The sequence below is a fragment of the Panthera leo genome, chromosome A3 (genome assembly GCF_018350215.1).
Source record: "Panthera leo isolate Ple1 chromosome A3, P.leo_Ple1_pat1.1, whole genome shotgun sequence".
NCBI lineage: Eukaryota > Metazoa > Chordata > Mammalia > Carnivora > Felidae > Panthera > Panthera leo.
This window is the reverse complement of record NC_056681.1, coordinates 133,440,881-133,455,602: the sequence shown is the minus strand read 5'-3', so window position 1 is coordinate 133,455,602 and position 14,722 is coordinate 133,440,881. Positions and strand designations below refer to the sequence as shown.

Below are 14,722 nucleotides of genomic sequence, written 5' to 3'. Positions count from 1 at the left end.
TACCTGCTCGGTCCAGACCTCGAACGAAAGAGAGCATGCTTCCCTTGGTGGCGCTGTGTGTCGTAGGGCCCCGAAAGATGTTACTTACATTTCAATTTTCTAGTCTGTTTACACTGACCACAACATGAATGGTGTCCTTGGACTTGGCCGCTCCGAACTACAAGCCTTCCCCAGCCCCTCTCTAAAATGTGTCACCCAAGCACTGAAGCATTGATGGGTGAAATATGTAGACTGGGATATAATTTTAATTCATCCAGAAAAATAAGTCGGGGAATAAATGAGAATGGAGGAATTTTCAAAAACCGCTGAAGCCGGGTGAGGGGTATACAAGGGCTCATTATTCTCTGTGCGTCTGTACTTGAAAAGTTTCACAACAAAATTTTAAAATAAAATATACGGAAATACTACCCCCATGGCACGATTTAAGAGAAGTTTAAATTGAACCCCCTGAGAAACGAGGAAAACTTTGATGATATGTATTTGATGGCGTCGAGGAAGTGGAAAAGGCCACGGGGGGGGAATTCAGAGACCATCTCTATACCTCAAGACTCCACGCAAGTGGCGGTGCCTAGCAGAGGACTGGCCACATGGCCGTAAGGTAGAGACTGAACAAATGATGCCTGCCTGATTTGTCATTAGTTTTTAGGACACATCTGCAATTGCCAGAGGCAAAAATCAGATCAAGAGATACCAGTATCTTCCAACCCTCACCAGCATCAGAATCCACATCCCAGCACAAAGGGCCACGGATTGCACGCCCCACAACAGAGACTACAGAGCACACAGTGAGTGGGTCCTGCCCTCTCAGGGAATTTCTATCTCCAACAAGCGTCTGCAGAAGAGAGAGCCCGAGAGCCTCCTCCGTGAGCGTGTTAACCGTGCGGCAAACGCACAAGCAGCGCAAAGCTCTCGCTTAAAAAGGAAAATCCAGATGAGATCGCCAAGAAGCCCTTCCGCAGAGAGTCTCTGCTGCCTCGCCAAGACTGTGTCTCTCCTCCTGATTTTTTCCGTCACACGACCAGTCACTTGTGACACACGGGAAGTATGGTGTTTCCGTACTTAAGGCTCTCAGGGAAGCCCCGACAGCTAAGAAGGGAGCGGACTGAAGGGAACCCACACATCTGACAGGGCAGAAGTAAAAGCTTTCCATTGTACAGAACTCTTCCCGGTCAGACACAATCAAAATAAATGTCTTTTTTACTAAGGGCAGAATCATCTAAAAAATGGTAACAGAGTTCTATCAGTGGGTTTTTCCGGACTCTTCAAAGCCACTTGCCCAGAAAGAAAAAACTATTTTAAGTGGTTTGTTTGTCTTGGCCTAAAAGATGTGCAGAATAGGTGAAAAGAACGACTCGTGACAGAAAAATGTGTCTGTATGTCTTTTTCCTTCGTCTGTCCTATGTCATACATTATAAATAGCAAATTGCCCTCCGAGTCCAAACTGAAGACAGAGAGCCCATTCACCACTCTGTTTTTTCTATGAAACATACAAATATAAAACCTGACCTGTAACATATAAGAACAGAACCCCACATGATGTATCTCTGTGCACACTCAATTCACAACGCTCTCCCAAGTCTTCATTTAAAGACCATCAAAATAATGACTTACCATCCAAAGCAAAAAAGTGCAAGATAAAGGCCCAAAAGGGTAGCAACGACATGTCTTATAAAACAGCTAGTTTTGCTTGAATGGAGGTAAGTTCGAAACCAAACGGCTGCTAGCAAGGCGAAGAGCTGGCACACGACAAAGTTGACCTGCAAAGAAAAATTAAAATTTCGTATTAGCAACACGGACTTGAATTCTTCACTCGCCACCACGCTTAAAGTCTCAGGCCCAGATCTTCTAGAGTTTACAAAAGAAACGAAACCAAAAGCAAGAACCGGGGCCTTCTTAGAGAGGACAGCCTCAAGGGCAAAGAATGGGCCCGCGTGCACCTGCCTGTGCTCCAGGGCCAGGTGGCGTCCGGGGTGGAAAGGCCTGGGGTTGGGTGGGGGTGGGGGGGCACCTAGAAGAATCTAGAAGATGTGGGAGTGCAGACACAGAAAGAACACAGGGTGCGCCCTGTGGTTTAAGGGAAAGAGAATCTGGTCTTCATGACACAGGCAAGTTTCTCCAAATATGCCCTGGGTCAAGAACTGGTCAAGGCCCCTGAGGGTCTGGTGGAGTGCATCTTCTTCCACGTGGAGCTCCACCACTGAGGAACGCTGGGAACCAAGAGCCTCAGCTCTGGGGGACCTCAGGGACGGGTTCAGAAGGCGGATGGATGGATGGAAACGGAGAAAGGAGCCTTCAGAAAGCAACAAGAAAAACACGGACCCTCAAGTCCACCAGCATCAGATTTTTGCTTCGTAACTCGCAGTGATGCTGCTCTTGACAGTGGGAACAAAGTGCAGGTGGCAACGTCATCCCGTCACACGCCTGCCCTGGCCAAACAGGGCAGAAAAGGCTAAGGAGAAGAATCTCTTACGTTATTTAAAGACTCAAGGGGCACCTGGGTGGCTCAGTCGGTTAAGCGGCCAGCTTCCGCTCAGGTCACGATATCAGTTCACAAGTTCAAGCCCCACGTCGCGCTCTGTGCCGACAGCTCGGAGCCCGGAGTCTGCTTCGGATTCTGTGTCTCCCCCGCTCTCTGCCCCTCCCCCGCACACACTTTGCTTCTCTCTCAAAAAATAAACATAAAAAAATTTTTTTAAAAAAGACTCAAGAAAAAAAATCTCCATTTTTTTCTTATGAAAGATATTCTCAGAGACTGTTGAGGAAAATAGGTCTTTAAAAATCCATCTGACATTAGGAACTTGCAAAAAACACAAAACAACAACGAAATCACTGTTTCGGGACCCTCAACCAGGAACAAATCACACTATCTACATGTAGATGCTGCTATAGATCCATAGAGATGTCTCTGCCTAAAGACACAGACAACTATGCGCTCTTTCTTGCATTACAAGGAGAAAAACAGTTGAACATTGTTGTACTTTGTCTAAGAGACCATTGTTCTTTGAAACAGTTAGACTCAATACAAGCAAATTGTCATTCCAACAGGTTCTAAGCACTTTTTCCCTCCTAAAAGGTTCTAACAATAATTTCTTAATTAAGCAAAACGTAAATGCATCAGAAAAATGAATATTTTTGGAGGCGCCTGGGTGGCTCATTTGCTTAAGCATCCAACATCAACTCAGATCATGATCTCACGGTTCATGAGTTCAAGCCCCGCATTGGGATCACTCCTGTCAGCTCAAATCCCGCTTTGGATCCTCTGTCTCCCTCTTTTCTCTCTCAAAAATAAATAAATATTGGGGCATCTGGGTGGCCCAGTTGGTTAAGGTCATGAGTCCAACTTCGGCTCAGGTCATGATCTCGCGGTTTGTGAGTTCAAGCCCCGCGTCAGGCTCTGTGCTGACAGCTCAGAGCCTGGAGCCTGTTTCGGATTCTGTGTCTCCTTCTCTCTCTGCCCCTCCCCTGCTCACCCTCTGTTTCTCTCACTCTCAAAAATAAATAAACCTTAAAAAATAAGTAAGTAAGTAAACATTAAAAAAAAGACAAATATTTTTGATATAAAAAACTAGTCATATCTGCAAAGCTTCTCACAGTTTAAAATTTTTCTTTCAAACATCCTTTAATTCAACAAAAATTTATAAAGCATCTACCATGGGCAAAGCATAGGAAAATCAAAAATGTGCAATTCCTAGTGCTAGGCCTGGATAAATTCAGAATCTAATGGGAAAAGCAAATCGGTACACAAGGAACTTCACCCCAATGATTAAAAAATCTTTTTAAAGGTTATATAGAAAGTGCTTTAAGAACACCCCACCAAAGGAAGGAGAATGAAGGGAGCATGAAGGAGCATGAAGGCAGGTGACATGAGTTCCTAATCATAGCTGATATCCACAGCCACATGAGCCATTGATCCCTGTGTCCCTACTTCCTTCTCTCTCCCCTCCCTTTCTGTCTTCATTTGCGTCTAATATAAAACAAAGCATGATAAGTATCACAGAAGCATCCTAGAGCCACTGACATACAGAGTGTTGTATCTTTGTAAATATCCCTTTCAACATTGTCATCTTACAGATAAAGAAAATGAGATCCGGTCTCACTCCAGACACTGAATCAAAATCTATGGGGGTAAACCCAAAAGTTGATATAAAAAACAAAAGACAACCCACATGTCTTGATAATCCTCAAGGTGTAAGAACCAACAGTGTTGGAAAATAGGGAAAAGGCACGTTAAACAAATAAACACCCAAACAAACAAACAAACAAACAAACAAAAACAATGTGAAGAAACCAGTGAGAAATGGAAGTGAACACAATGTGGAATCCTGGGAGAGGGGGGTCTAAAGGGAGAGGGGGGTTGGAAAGCGAGGGCTTTGCACATCATGCTGAGGCATTTACGGGGGAGCCCAAAAGTACGGAAAAAAACACTGAAATTTTTTAAAATAACAAAAGGGATGTGGTCCTGCAAAGGCAGGAACAGAATAAGGACAGGAGGCTACACATCCAGATGTCCAAATACCTGTCTTGAAAGGTCTTAAAGGTAAAACTTTCCCAAACTGAAACTGTATCTTAGTCATTCTTTCACGGGTGGGGAAAGGCTGGGGAGACCAGTGATTACTGGAAAGGGAGAGACAGCAAGAAAGAAGGAACAGAACCACAGTGTCTGAAGATCATCATGCCCTGGGTACTTGAAACTGATTGTCTCATTTAATCCCCAGAACAAGATGCCACTTCCCATTTTACTCGACCAACTCAACGTCATTTATAATAACAGGTGGTACCCCACACTCAAATCCAAGTCTGACTAGTTCTAGGCTGTACAATGGGCTGCCTCTCCACTTCCAGGGAAAGTCTGAAGGTTAAGCTCGATCGCCACAGGCGAGACTTTCAGACACGATGCTGTCTGCAAAATACCGCCATCCTACTTAACAAAACCTCTACAACGGGCCACTTCCCATAGCTAATAAACTCAATGAAAAAGATCCTATGTGGAGTTCACACCCATTTGTTTTGACTTGTTACAAGTCAACCCTTTATACAAGCTTTCTTCTAGATGGAAAGAAAGACAAAAGATTTTGTGTTCTTTTTTCGAAACTATTTTATTGAAATATACACACATGACCTGATGTGTCCTCAAAGAAACTGGCCCCAGTTATTTGGGAGTGGGGGGGGGGTGGTGGGGTGGGGGGGAGGGCACGCAGGATACAGGAAGAGAGAAGGAAGCCAAGATGGATAACCTTAGCTAACTTAAGACTTACTGGTCACATACCTCACTGGATACAAAAGAAGCCTTTTTTGAAAAGTTGCACAAAAAAAGCCCTCATAAAAGCAATAGCTGCAAACCTTCCCAAGGATGCTCTTTAAGGAGTGTGTTTTACACGAGCTGGTGACAGGAGTATTTTCTTCAACACCAAATGACGTGGCTTGACCTCACAATTAAGTTAGCGTCTAGGTGCTCAACTGGAAAGCCCACTGCTCATTTATGCCACTCCAATGTAACAGCTACAAGAGTAACTTATTTCTTAAGGACATCCAAAGAAATGCTTAATATCCCCAAATAAATCTGCAAACACGTTTAGGGAGAAGGGCCCGAGACGGGGATGTAGGAGGCTCCTGGGCTCGCCTCCTCCCGCCTGACACACGGCCCCTCAGAATCTACCGCTACACTCAGAGCGATTTATAACCGTGTGAGGTACTGGATGGTAACTTCCAAGGGTGATCATTTCACAACATGCCTACACGCCAAATCATGTTGTACACCTTAAACTCATACAATCTCATGTACTCATATCTCGATAAAACTGGGGAGACAAGTAGGTCATTTAAAAGCTGTTTCAAAGATACAGGTGCTACGAAAGAAAAGACTGGTAGATTTTACCATATAAAGATTGTTAAACTATGTATGGCAAAATGCAGAAAAAAAAAAACAAAACAAAACTCAAAAGATAAAGGAAAAGTGTGAAAATATTTGCAGAACACGGGATAGAAAAAAAAGTCATTTACCTAATATACAAAGAACTTCTACATATCCACAAGAAAACTGAACTACTTAACAGCAAATTAAGCAAAAAGCATGAACATTTACAAATGTCAGTGTCCAGTAAAGATCTGAAAACTCTTCTCTCAACTCCAGGTAAGGCCATGCAAACGAAGGCAGGCAAGGAGGTATGGAGCCCTGAGCCGGCTAAGGGACCAGGGCAGTGGGCAGCCGTCACTGCGGGCACATTGCAAGCTCCTGAAAGGAAGTTTAACAGCTATCATCAAAACTTAAAACGCACTACTCTTTCCTCAGAAACCCACAACGTGACCCCAGACAAAGGGCATACACAAGAGGGTTCACTGCAGCACCGTTCAAAACAGACACGAACGGTGTCCGTCTACAGGAGGCTGTGTGTTAAACAAACGGTGTATTTCCCATCTATGGAAAAGAAGCATCTCCTGTCAGTAGAAAGCAAGCTAGACTATTCAGTGAACGTAACTGGGGGAAAGGACTCTTCTTCGGGAAAAACTAAAGTCACACCCCCTTCATCAACTCTGCTGGTAACACCGGGCTGCATGTCTAGTGTGACACTGCTCAGGTCTCCACCTGACTGACGGTCCTCGCTGGGCTAGCACCCATCGCAGGGCAGGGCCTGCCAGGGCTGCTCCCGGGGGCGGGGGGTGGGGGGGAGCAGGTGGCAGCAAAATGAAGGCAGGCTTTCGTTTTAGGACACAGGGGATGGGCTTTGCAGACCCCGCCACAAACTCAGACCCGAAGGCTCTCCCACCTTCTCCCGGGCCCCTCGCTTTCTGTCCCAATACTTCCCCAGGCAGATCTCCTCTAACTGCTCCCCAGCATCTGCTCCTTGGGGACCCAAACGGACACAGCCATTCTAGGCAATTTACAATTACCTACCTGATCCTCACGTAAACCCTCTAAGATGGGCTCTACGGTCTATCTTCGAGATGAAGAAACAAGAAACCAATGTGCTGCCTTCCACATTTAAGAACAAATTCCCAGGCACCTGGGTGGCTCAGTGGGTTAAGCTTCCCACTCTCGGTTTCGACTCAGGTCACGATTTCACAGCTTTGTGAGTTTGAGCCCTGCGCCAGGCTCTGCACTGACAGTGCAGAGCCTGCTTGGGATTCTCTCTCTCTCTCTCTGCTTCCCCCCTGCTCACTCGCGATCTCTCTCTCTCTCTCAAAATAAATGAATGAGCATTAAAAAAAAAAAGTTCCCGAACGAATGAATGCTCAACTGTGGTGGTCATTAATGCTATTCACCTACCTCTGCTTGTCTCCTTCTGAGCACATGAAGACTGAGTGTCCCGACTCCCTGTCATGACCAGCCATGGCCAGTGAGTTGTGAGCACAGTGACGTGTGTCACTTCTTAATTACCAGAACAAAAACCTTCCAAGTTATCTCTCCATCTGCAATGTTCCAGAAACGATGAGCAAAGCCCCCCTGCCAACTCATAATTAGACAAGTGGCAAGACAGACCTTTATTGTTCTAAGCCCGTGCGATTTAGAGACAGTTTGTCAGCCCAGCATCATCTACTTCATCCTGACTGCTAGGATTACTAAAACTGTGTATGTCCTAGACAAGAACGCGAGAGATTATGTAAGCTTCTTACGCAATAGAAATAACGTAACAAATAACATTAATTTTACATGAGATTTGCTACACAAAAATTAAAAACTTCTACATAATAAAAGAAGACTAAAAGAGTATCATAAGTAACAATCTGGAAGAAAAAAAATATGCACATGAGATACACAACAAAGGGCTTTAATACTCAAAATGTAGGGGCACCTGGGTGGCTCAGTCGGTTAAGACTCCGACTTTGGCTCAGGTCATGATCTCGCGGTTCGTGGGTTTGAGCCCCGCATCGGGCTCTGTACTGATGGCTCAGAGCCTGGAGCCTGCTGCGGATTCTGTGTCTCCCTCTTTCTCTGCCCCTCCTCGGCTCATACTCTGTCTGTCTGTCTGTCTCTCTCTCTCAAAAATAAATAAACATTTTTTTGAAGTTTAAATTTTTTTGAAGTTCAAAATGTACAAAGAACTAAAAGTGAATAGGAAAAAAAATAATTAAAAACTGGGAAAAGAAATAAACCATTCTCAGAAAGAAACTAAAAGTTAAATTGGATTTTTTAAATGTGGTTAAAAGAATTGCATAGATGTCTTTTTGATCTAAGTTTTGATGTGGAAGATCCCCAAGATATACTAGTAAGTGAGAAGCGCAGGCTGCAGAACAGGAGAAAAATCCAAACCATTTATGTATGCGTTCATTAATTTTATATGTACATAAACACAAACACACTATATAGTTACAATGTATATTTACATTAATTAATTCTATATTTATTTATTTCCTGTACTAATTATGAGCCTGCGAGGCACCCACGATGTGCCAGACATCAGCATGGTCTCCATGTAATCTATTTAAGAATGCCACACTTCACTAATTGTAGGTGCTCAACAAACACCAGCTGCGCTCCAGGCACAGGCCATGTGAGTCGTAGGCCGACCTCATATAACTGTCAGGACCATCTCGTGGAAACAGGCACCTTGACCTCCAGAGCCCATGCTCCTCGCCACACGCTGCTCTGCTTTCCTGTGCGCGTGCACAGAACTTGGCATCCAACTGTGGGACTGGTTACCCCCGAGAAGGAGATTAACGGAGAAGAGCTGGATTTGAAATACCCCAGGGTTGCCAATGCTGCGCGTACAGTAAAGCCCCCTGTGCAGAGCCCTCTTTCTGACTGTACTGCTCCGTGTCCCCTGCCAAGAATAAACTACCGGCCTTAAGCTGTAGCTCTCATGAGTATTTTCCTACATCTGCCACCCGTGTAATTTACATATTGTATTGCTTTGGACATTTTGAATTTTATAAAATGGTAAAAGACTCAAAGGATCTGCATTTTTCTTGCACTTAAGATCACACTACTGACGGGGGGTGGGGGGTGGTGGGGGGAGGCGCCTGGGTGGCCTAGTCGGTCGAGCGTCCGACTCCTGGTTTCAGCTCTGGTCGTGATCTCACGGTTCGTGGGTTTAAGCCCCATGTTGGGCTCTGTGCTGTGGGTACGGAGCCTGCTTGGGGTTCTCTCCCTTTCTCTCTCTGCCCCTCCTTGCTCTAGCTCTCTTAAGTAAACTTTAAAAAAAAAGATGACACTACCACCATTCTGGTCCCGCTGCCCCATATTCTCAACGATAGTGGCTACTGTCAGACTTGTACTTTTTGCCAAGCTAATGGATGTAAAATGTTATCTCATCGTTTCATTTGGCTTTCCCCTGATCACCAGTAATCGGTAAAAATAAAATAGCATTTTTCACGTTTATTGGACATGCAGTTCCTTCTTTATATCCTTTGCTCATTTTTCAAATCGGGTTGTTTTCTCAATGACTGTTTTAGAGACTTACGTATTTGAAGCTGATCTTTGCAAATAACTTCTCTTGGCCTACGTACGGCTTGCCTTTTATCTTTGTTTGTGGTGTCTTTTTCAATAGGAATTTTTTTTTATGATTTGTGTGGTCTTCAGTTTGGGGTTTTTGTTTTTGTTTTTTTTTTTAGTATGGTTGACATACAGTGTTATATTAGTTTTAGGTGTTCAACACTGATTCCACAAGTTTATTCAATAGGCTACATTCACAAGTGTTGGCTACCATTTGTCAGCACACAGTGCATTACAATTTCACTGACTATTAAATTCCCTCTGCTGTGCCTTTTATTCCTGTGGCTTATTCATTCCATAACTGGAAGCCTGTATCTCCCACGCCCCTTCACCCGTTTCGCCCATCTTCCCACCCCATCTTTAGCTTTTGTTTTCTGCACTACACACACAACCGTATTTGTTACATGAATACACAGACACGTATCTATCAATTTGTGGAGTCGATATTTTTAAACAACGGAAAATAAGTTCGAGTGTGATAGTATCACTGAATTAGATCAAACCCAGAATTCTGAATTTCCTACTGAAAGGCATTCCAACATTTATCTGTGTCTACCTCCTACAAACACCTCCATGCTCCCAGCACTAACGTTTTCTGATTCTATCAAATAAATGTTGTCACGTGTCACAAAACTTAACTTATCCTCACAGTATTACCGTGAGATAAATGTTCTCTACCTTAAAGGAAACAGCAAGCATGGAAGATTAGGAATCCAGACTTCTTGGCTGTGTCATATGCTTTTTTGTTTAGTCCCAAAGTTGAACCCGATCCTACCATCTTCCCATTTTTACTAAGGGTGTCTATATTTCAACTAATGCACAGCTAAGAAAATGTTATGCTTTAAGTTTCCTCCCTTCCCAGAACATGACGAGGGAATTTCAGAGGTGTTTAAATGCATGTCAAGGGGTGCCTGGGTGGCTCAGTTAGTTAAGCGTCCGACTCTTGATTTCGGCTCAGGTCGTGATCTCGCGGTTGGTGAGTTCGAGCCCGGCATCGGGCTCTGCACTGACAGTGCTGAGCCTCCTTGGAATTCTCTCTCCCTCTCTCTCTGCCCCTCCCCCGCTTGTGTACTTGTGCTCTCTCTCTCTCTCTCTCCCAAAATAAACTTTAAAAAATATTTAAAAAAATAAAACATATGTCAAGTTATACACTTATCATCGTGCAATTTTCTGGACAGATCTGTGCTGTCCAATAGATCATCAGCTACATGTGACTATGCGCACTTACATTGTCTACTCAAAACTGAGATCTCAAATACTCACCAGACTTCAATGACATAGTATAAAAAGGAATGTAAAACACCTCATTAAGAATTTTGTTTGTTTGTTAGTGAAAGAGAGAGACAGTGTGTGTGCAAGAGCGGGGGGAGGGGAAAGAGACAGAGAAAGAGACAGAGAGACAGAATCTTAAGCAGGCTCCACACAGCGTGGAGCCCAACGTGGGACTCAATCCCACAACCCTGGGATCATGACCTGAGCCAAAATCAAGAGTTAGAAGCTCAACTGACTGAGCCACCCAGGCGTCCCTCGGTAATAATTTTTATACTGATTACAAATCGAGATATTTTTAACATGGGGATTAAATTAAATACATTATGAGCATTAATTTCACCTGTTCCTTTTTACTTTTTTAATGTGTCTACTAGAAAATTTTAAATTATCTATATGGTTGGCATTTGTGGATCACATTGTATACTTATTACACAGCCACTGGCAAAGCTGATATACTGCACTTTTTTAATGTAATTCCAGTATAGTTAACACACAGCGTGGTATTAGTTTCAGGGGTACAAGACAGTGAGTCAACAATTCTATACATTGCTCAGCGCTCACAAACAAGAAACGTTCTCTCTGCCCTCTTCACCGACTTCACCCATCCCCCCACCCACCTTCCCTCTGGTGGCCACCAGTGTGTTCTCTGTAGTCAAGAGTCTGTTTTCTGGCGTGTACTTCTCTTTGTTCGTTTGTTTTGTTTCTTCGGTTCCACATGAGTGAAATCATACGGTATCGGTTTTTCTCTGACTTATAAATAAATAATGAAAAACCTTACGTTTAGAGTAAAAAAACCTAAATCTCGAGGCGATTCAAGAGGAGTACAATCCTCAACATATTAACAAAAGTGGCCCAAAATATCAACCACTACCTCCGTATCTCTTATCGATGGGATACAAAATATGCTTTGATGTTACTTTTCTATAGTGTAAGTGGCTTCTGGGTAGCGTGTTTACATCCTCCGCCAGTGGCTTACAAGGCAAACGGCCAGCCTTTGGGAGACCCATAGCGGTGGGGGGGGGGGGGGGGGGGGCGGCGGACAGGGCCACACGGGCTGTGGTCAAGGAACAAAGGTCCTCCAGGCTCCACAGATGGAACGACCCTTAGCATGTTCGGTGCTGTGCTCGAATCTACCTGTGTAAGTCCAGCTGTACAACCCTCACCCGGACAGCCAGTTAGAAGTGGATTCTTGGATACTGGCCCCAGAAATTTTATTCCCCTAGTCTAAACCAGGACCTTGAATTTTTTCTTTTTTTTTTAAATTTTTCCCCAGGTAAAACTTGTGTGCAGCTATGTTTGGGAAACATGTCCTCAGCAACCAACCTCAAATTCAAGTAGCTACGATGGGCCCCAAAGGCAAGACAAAAAAACACTTTTTAAATCTTCAGGAGATAATACAAATTAAACCCATATAAAATACCATTAGAGGGGCACTTGGGTGGCTCAGTCGGTTAAGCGTCTGACTTTGGCTCAGGTCATGATCTCACAGTTCATGGGTTCAAGCCCCACATCGGGCTCTGTGCTGACAGCTCGGAGCCTGGAGCCTGCTTCGGATTCTGTGTCTCCTTCTCTCTCTGCCCCTCCCCCACTTTCACTCCGTCTCCCTCTCTCTCTCAAAAATAAACGTTAAAAAAATTTTTTTTTCTTAAATATCATTAGATACCCATCAGATTGCCAAAGTTTTAAGACTGACAATACTAAGCGTAGACTACAATGTGGACAATGGGAACTCATACACTGCCAACACACAACTACTCTGGAAAACAGCCTGCATTTTCTGACGGGACTGTTTCTGAAGATATTCCTACCCTACAACTCAGCCACTTCCCTACTTACAGGTATAATATGGGAATCAGGAGACGTGTACAAGAATATTTAAAACAGTGTTGTTCATTATAGCCAAATGCTAGAAAAAACCCAACGCCCATGAACAATAAAATGGCTAAATACACTGTGGTATATTCACACAATAGGAGGCTACGCAGAACAATGAAAATGAAAGAATTACAGATTTTTTTTCACAACATATGGATTAAACTCAACACGCAATGTTGTATGAAAGAAGCCACACATCTTTTGAATCCACTCAGAGGAATACACACAACATAAAAACATATATTCACAGAAAGTTCCCCCAAACAAGCAACAAACCGCATTGTTTTGGGGAAGCCTGCATGAGTGGCAAAGCTATAAACAGCATGAAGTGACTATCACTGGAGCCACGAAAGTGATCACGATGGACGAAGGGATCCGGTCACAAGGAGGAACGTACAGGGTGGTAATATTCTATTTCTTGCCCACGGTGGTTACAAAGATAACGATTTTTAGTTTTTTGTTAAACTTTATGTATTAGCTATGACAGCATTAGGTGCCGTAATAAAGAGGCACACAAAAATGAGGTTCAGGTAACAGTCCAAAGCAGACATTCCTGGCCAGTGGGCAGCCCTCCTAGGTAGGCGGCATAGGGGTCCTTGCTCCCTCCACGCTGGGGTGCCATCATCCAGAACCTCATCGTTGCTTCACCCAGCCGTGGGAAGGGAAATACGAGAGCATCGAAAAGGCACACTTCTTTCTCGAGAGCCCCAGCCTGCAAATGGGGCACAGATCGCTGTGGGCAGAGCCGGTGGTAGACCCTACCACAGTGCGAGGCCGCCAGGGCCCCGTGGCCGGGCTGTGTGCCAGGACAGGGAGACACCGACTTCTGCTGGAGAGCCAGCCGTCTCCACCCCCCTGTCATTATGTCTCATCTACTTTCCCATGTGGATATGACATTTCACAATTAAAAGAGTAAAATGAAACACTAGCTGTATCTGCCCAAGTAGTCATGAGTCTGCCCCAAGAAATAAATTCAAAATGTCACTTTACACACACAATTAAATTAGGAGGCCAAGGCATGAAACTGATAGTATTAAATTGTTATGCATGTATCTATGCCTTAAGTTTACTATGAATGTTTAAACCTATAAATCTTAATGTTAGAAGTGTCCTAAAAGACCAACTGGTCCAGCCCTCAGTCCATATAGTGTTTCCCTCAGAAGCCGCCTGTAGATAGATGGTCAATCATCCATCTTGTGACTCCAGAGACAGGACAGGACGCTCACTACTTCACAAGCCAACTGTTCCATTGTGGGAAACCACTAACTTTTCCAAAATGCTTCCCGACAGAGACCTGAACTCTTCCTCCAAGAAGTCCTCCTTGCCGTCTGTCTGGCCTCTGTCCCCACCCAGGCCAAGTCAAGTGTCCCTCGATGGTCCCACGGCACCTACACACACTCAGTGTGCTCGTCTATCGTGTGCCCTTCCCCACGTACACCTCTACGCTCCTCAGTGGGGCACAGAATCTGGTATAAGACACACAAACTTTCTTTTTTTTTTTTTTTTAAGGAATTGGCCCTATCTGTGTCTTCTAGAAAGACACAAAATAAGCCTAACTATCTTTCCACGAGGATGACTCCTTTGACGATGTGCCAACTTCTTTCCACAGTAAGCCACAGCAGCTCATCAAATGCTATTTGGAGAAGAGCATTCCAGACTTTTGACCAACTTTGTCCAATTCATGTACACACTACTCAAATACAGAAAAACAGGTATTTCCCTGCTTTTGATATAACAATTTCTGAATCCTACAACACCAACATACAGCTTTCTTAAAGTCACAATTAGATACTTCGTTAACTGTATTTTAGATGACAAAAAACTGCTTAGGAATTTATTACTTGCTCTGACACCCACCAGGAACATTAAAAATCATGAAAAAGAATTCCAGATAAAAAGTTCTAAGGAAATATAAGTGGGGGAAAAAAAAAGACTTAAAAAGCATAAAGTTTAGCTTAGTTAAATATTTTCTTTGGAGAACAGGTTAAGAAGAGAGTTCAGTCCTTGTTTCAAATGCATCCATTCTCAGGGAGTGGGGAAATAGAACTTTCTATATACTCTCAACACTAATGGCTTTTTTTTTAATGTTTTATTGATTTTTTAAGAGACAGAGACAGAGCACGAGCAGGGGAGGGACAGAGAGAC

At 43.8% G+C, this 14,722-nt stretch overlaps 1 protein-coding gene across 3 annotated transcripts in view; it reads right to left on the bottom strand.

Moving 5' to 3' along the window:
• Positions 1-14,722, bottom strand: part of MBOAT2 (membrane bound O-acyltransferase domain containing 2) — a 126,343-nt gene that overhangs the window by 75,319 nt on the left and 36,302 nt on the right. For all 3 annotated transcript variants that reach the window (XM_042933721.1, XM_042933722.1, XM_042933727.1), the window contains exon 2: positions 1,612-1,757. In XM_042933721.1, the coding sequence (XP_042789655.1) occupies positions 1,612-1,757 (146 nt within the window). The remainder of the gene's footprint in view (positions 1-1,611; positions 1,758-14,722) is intronic.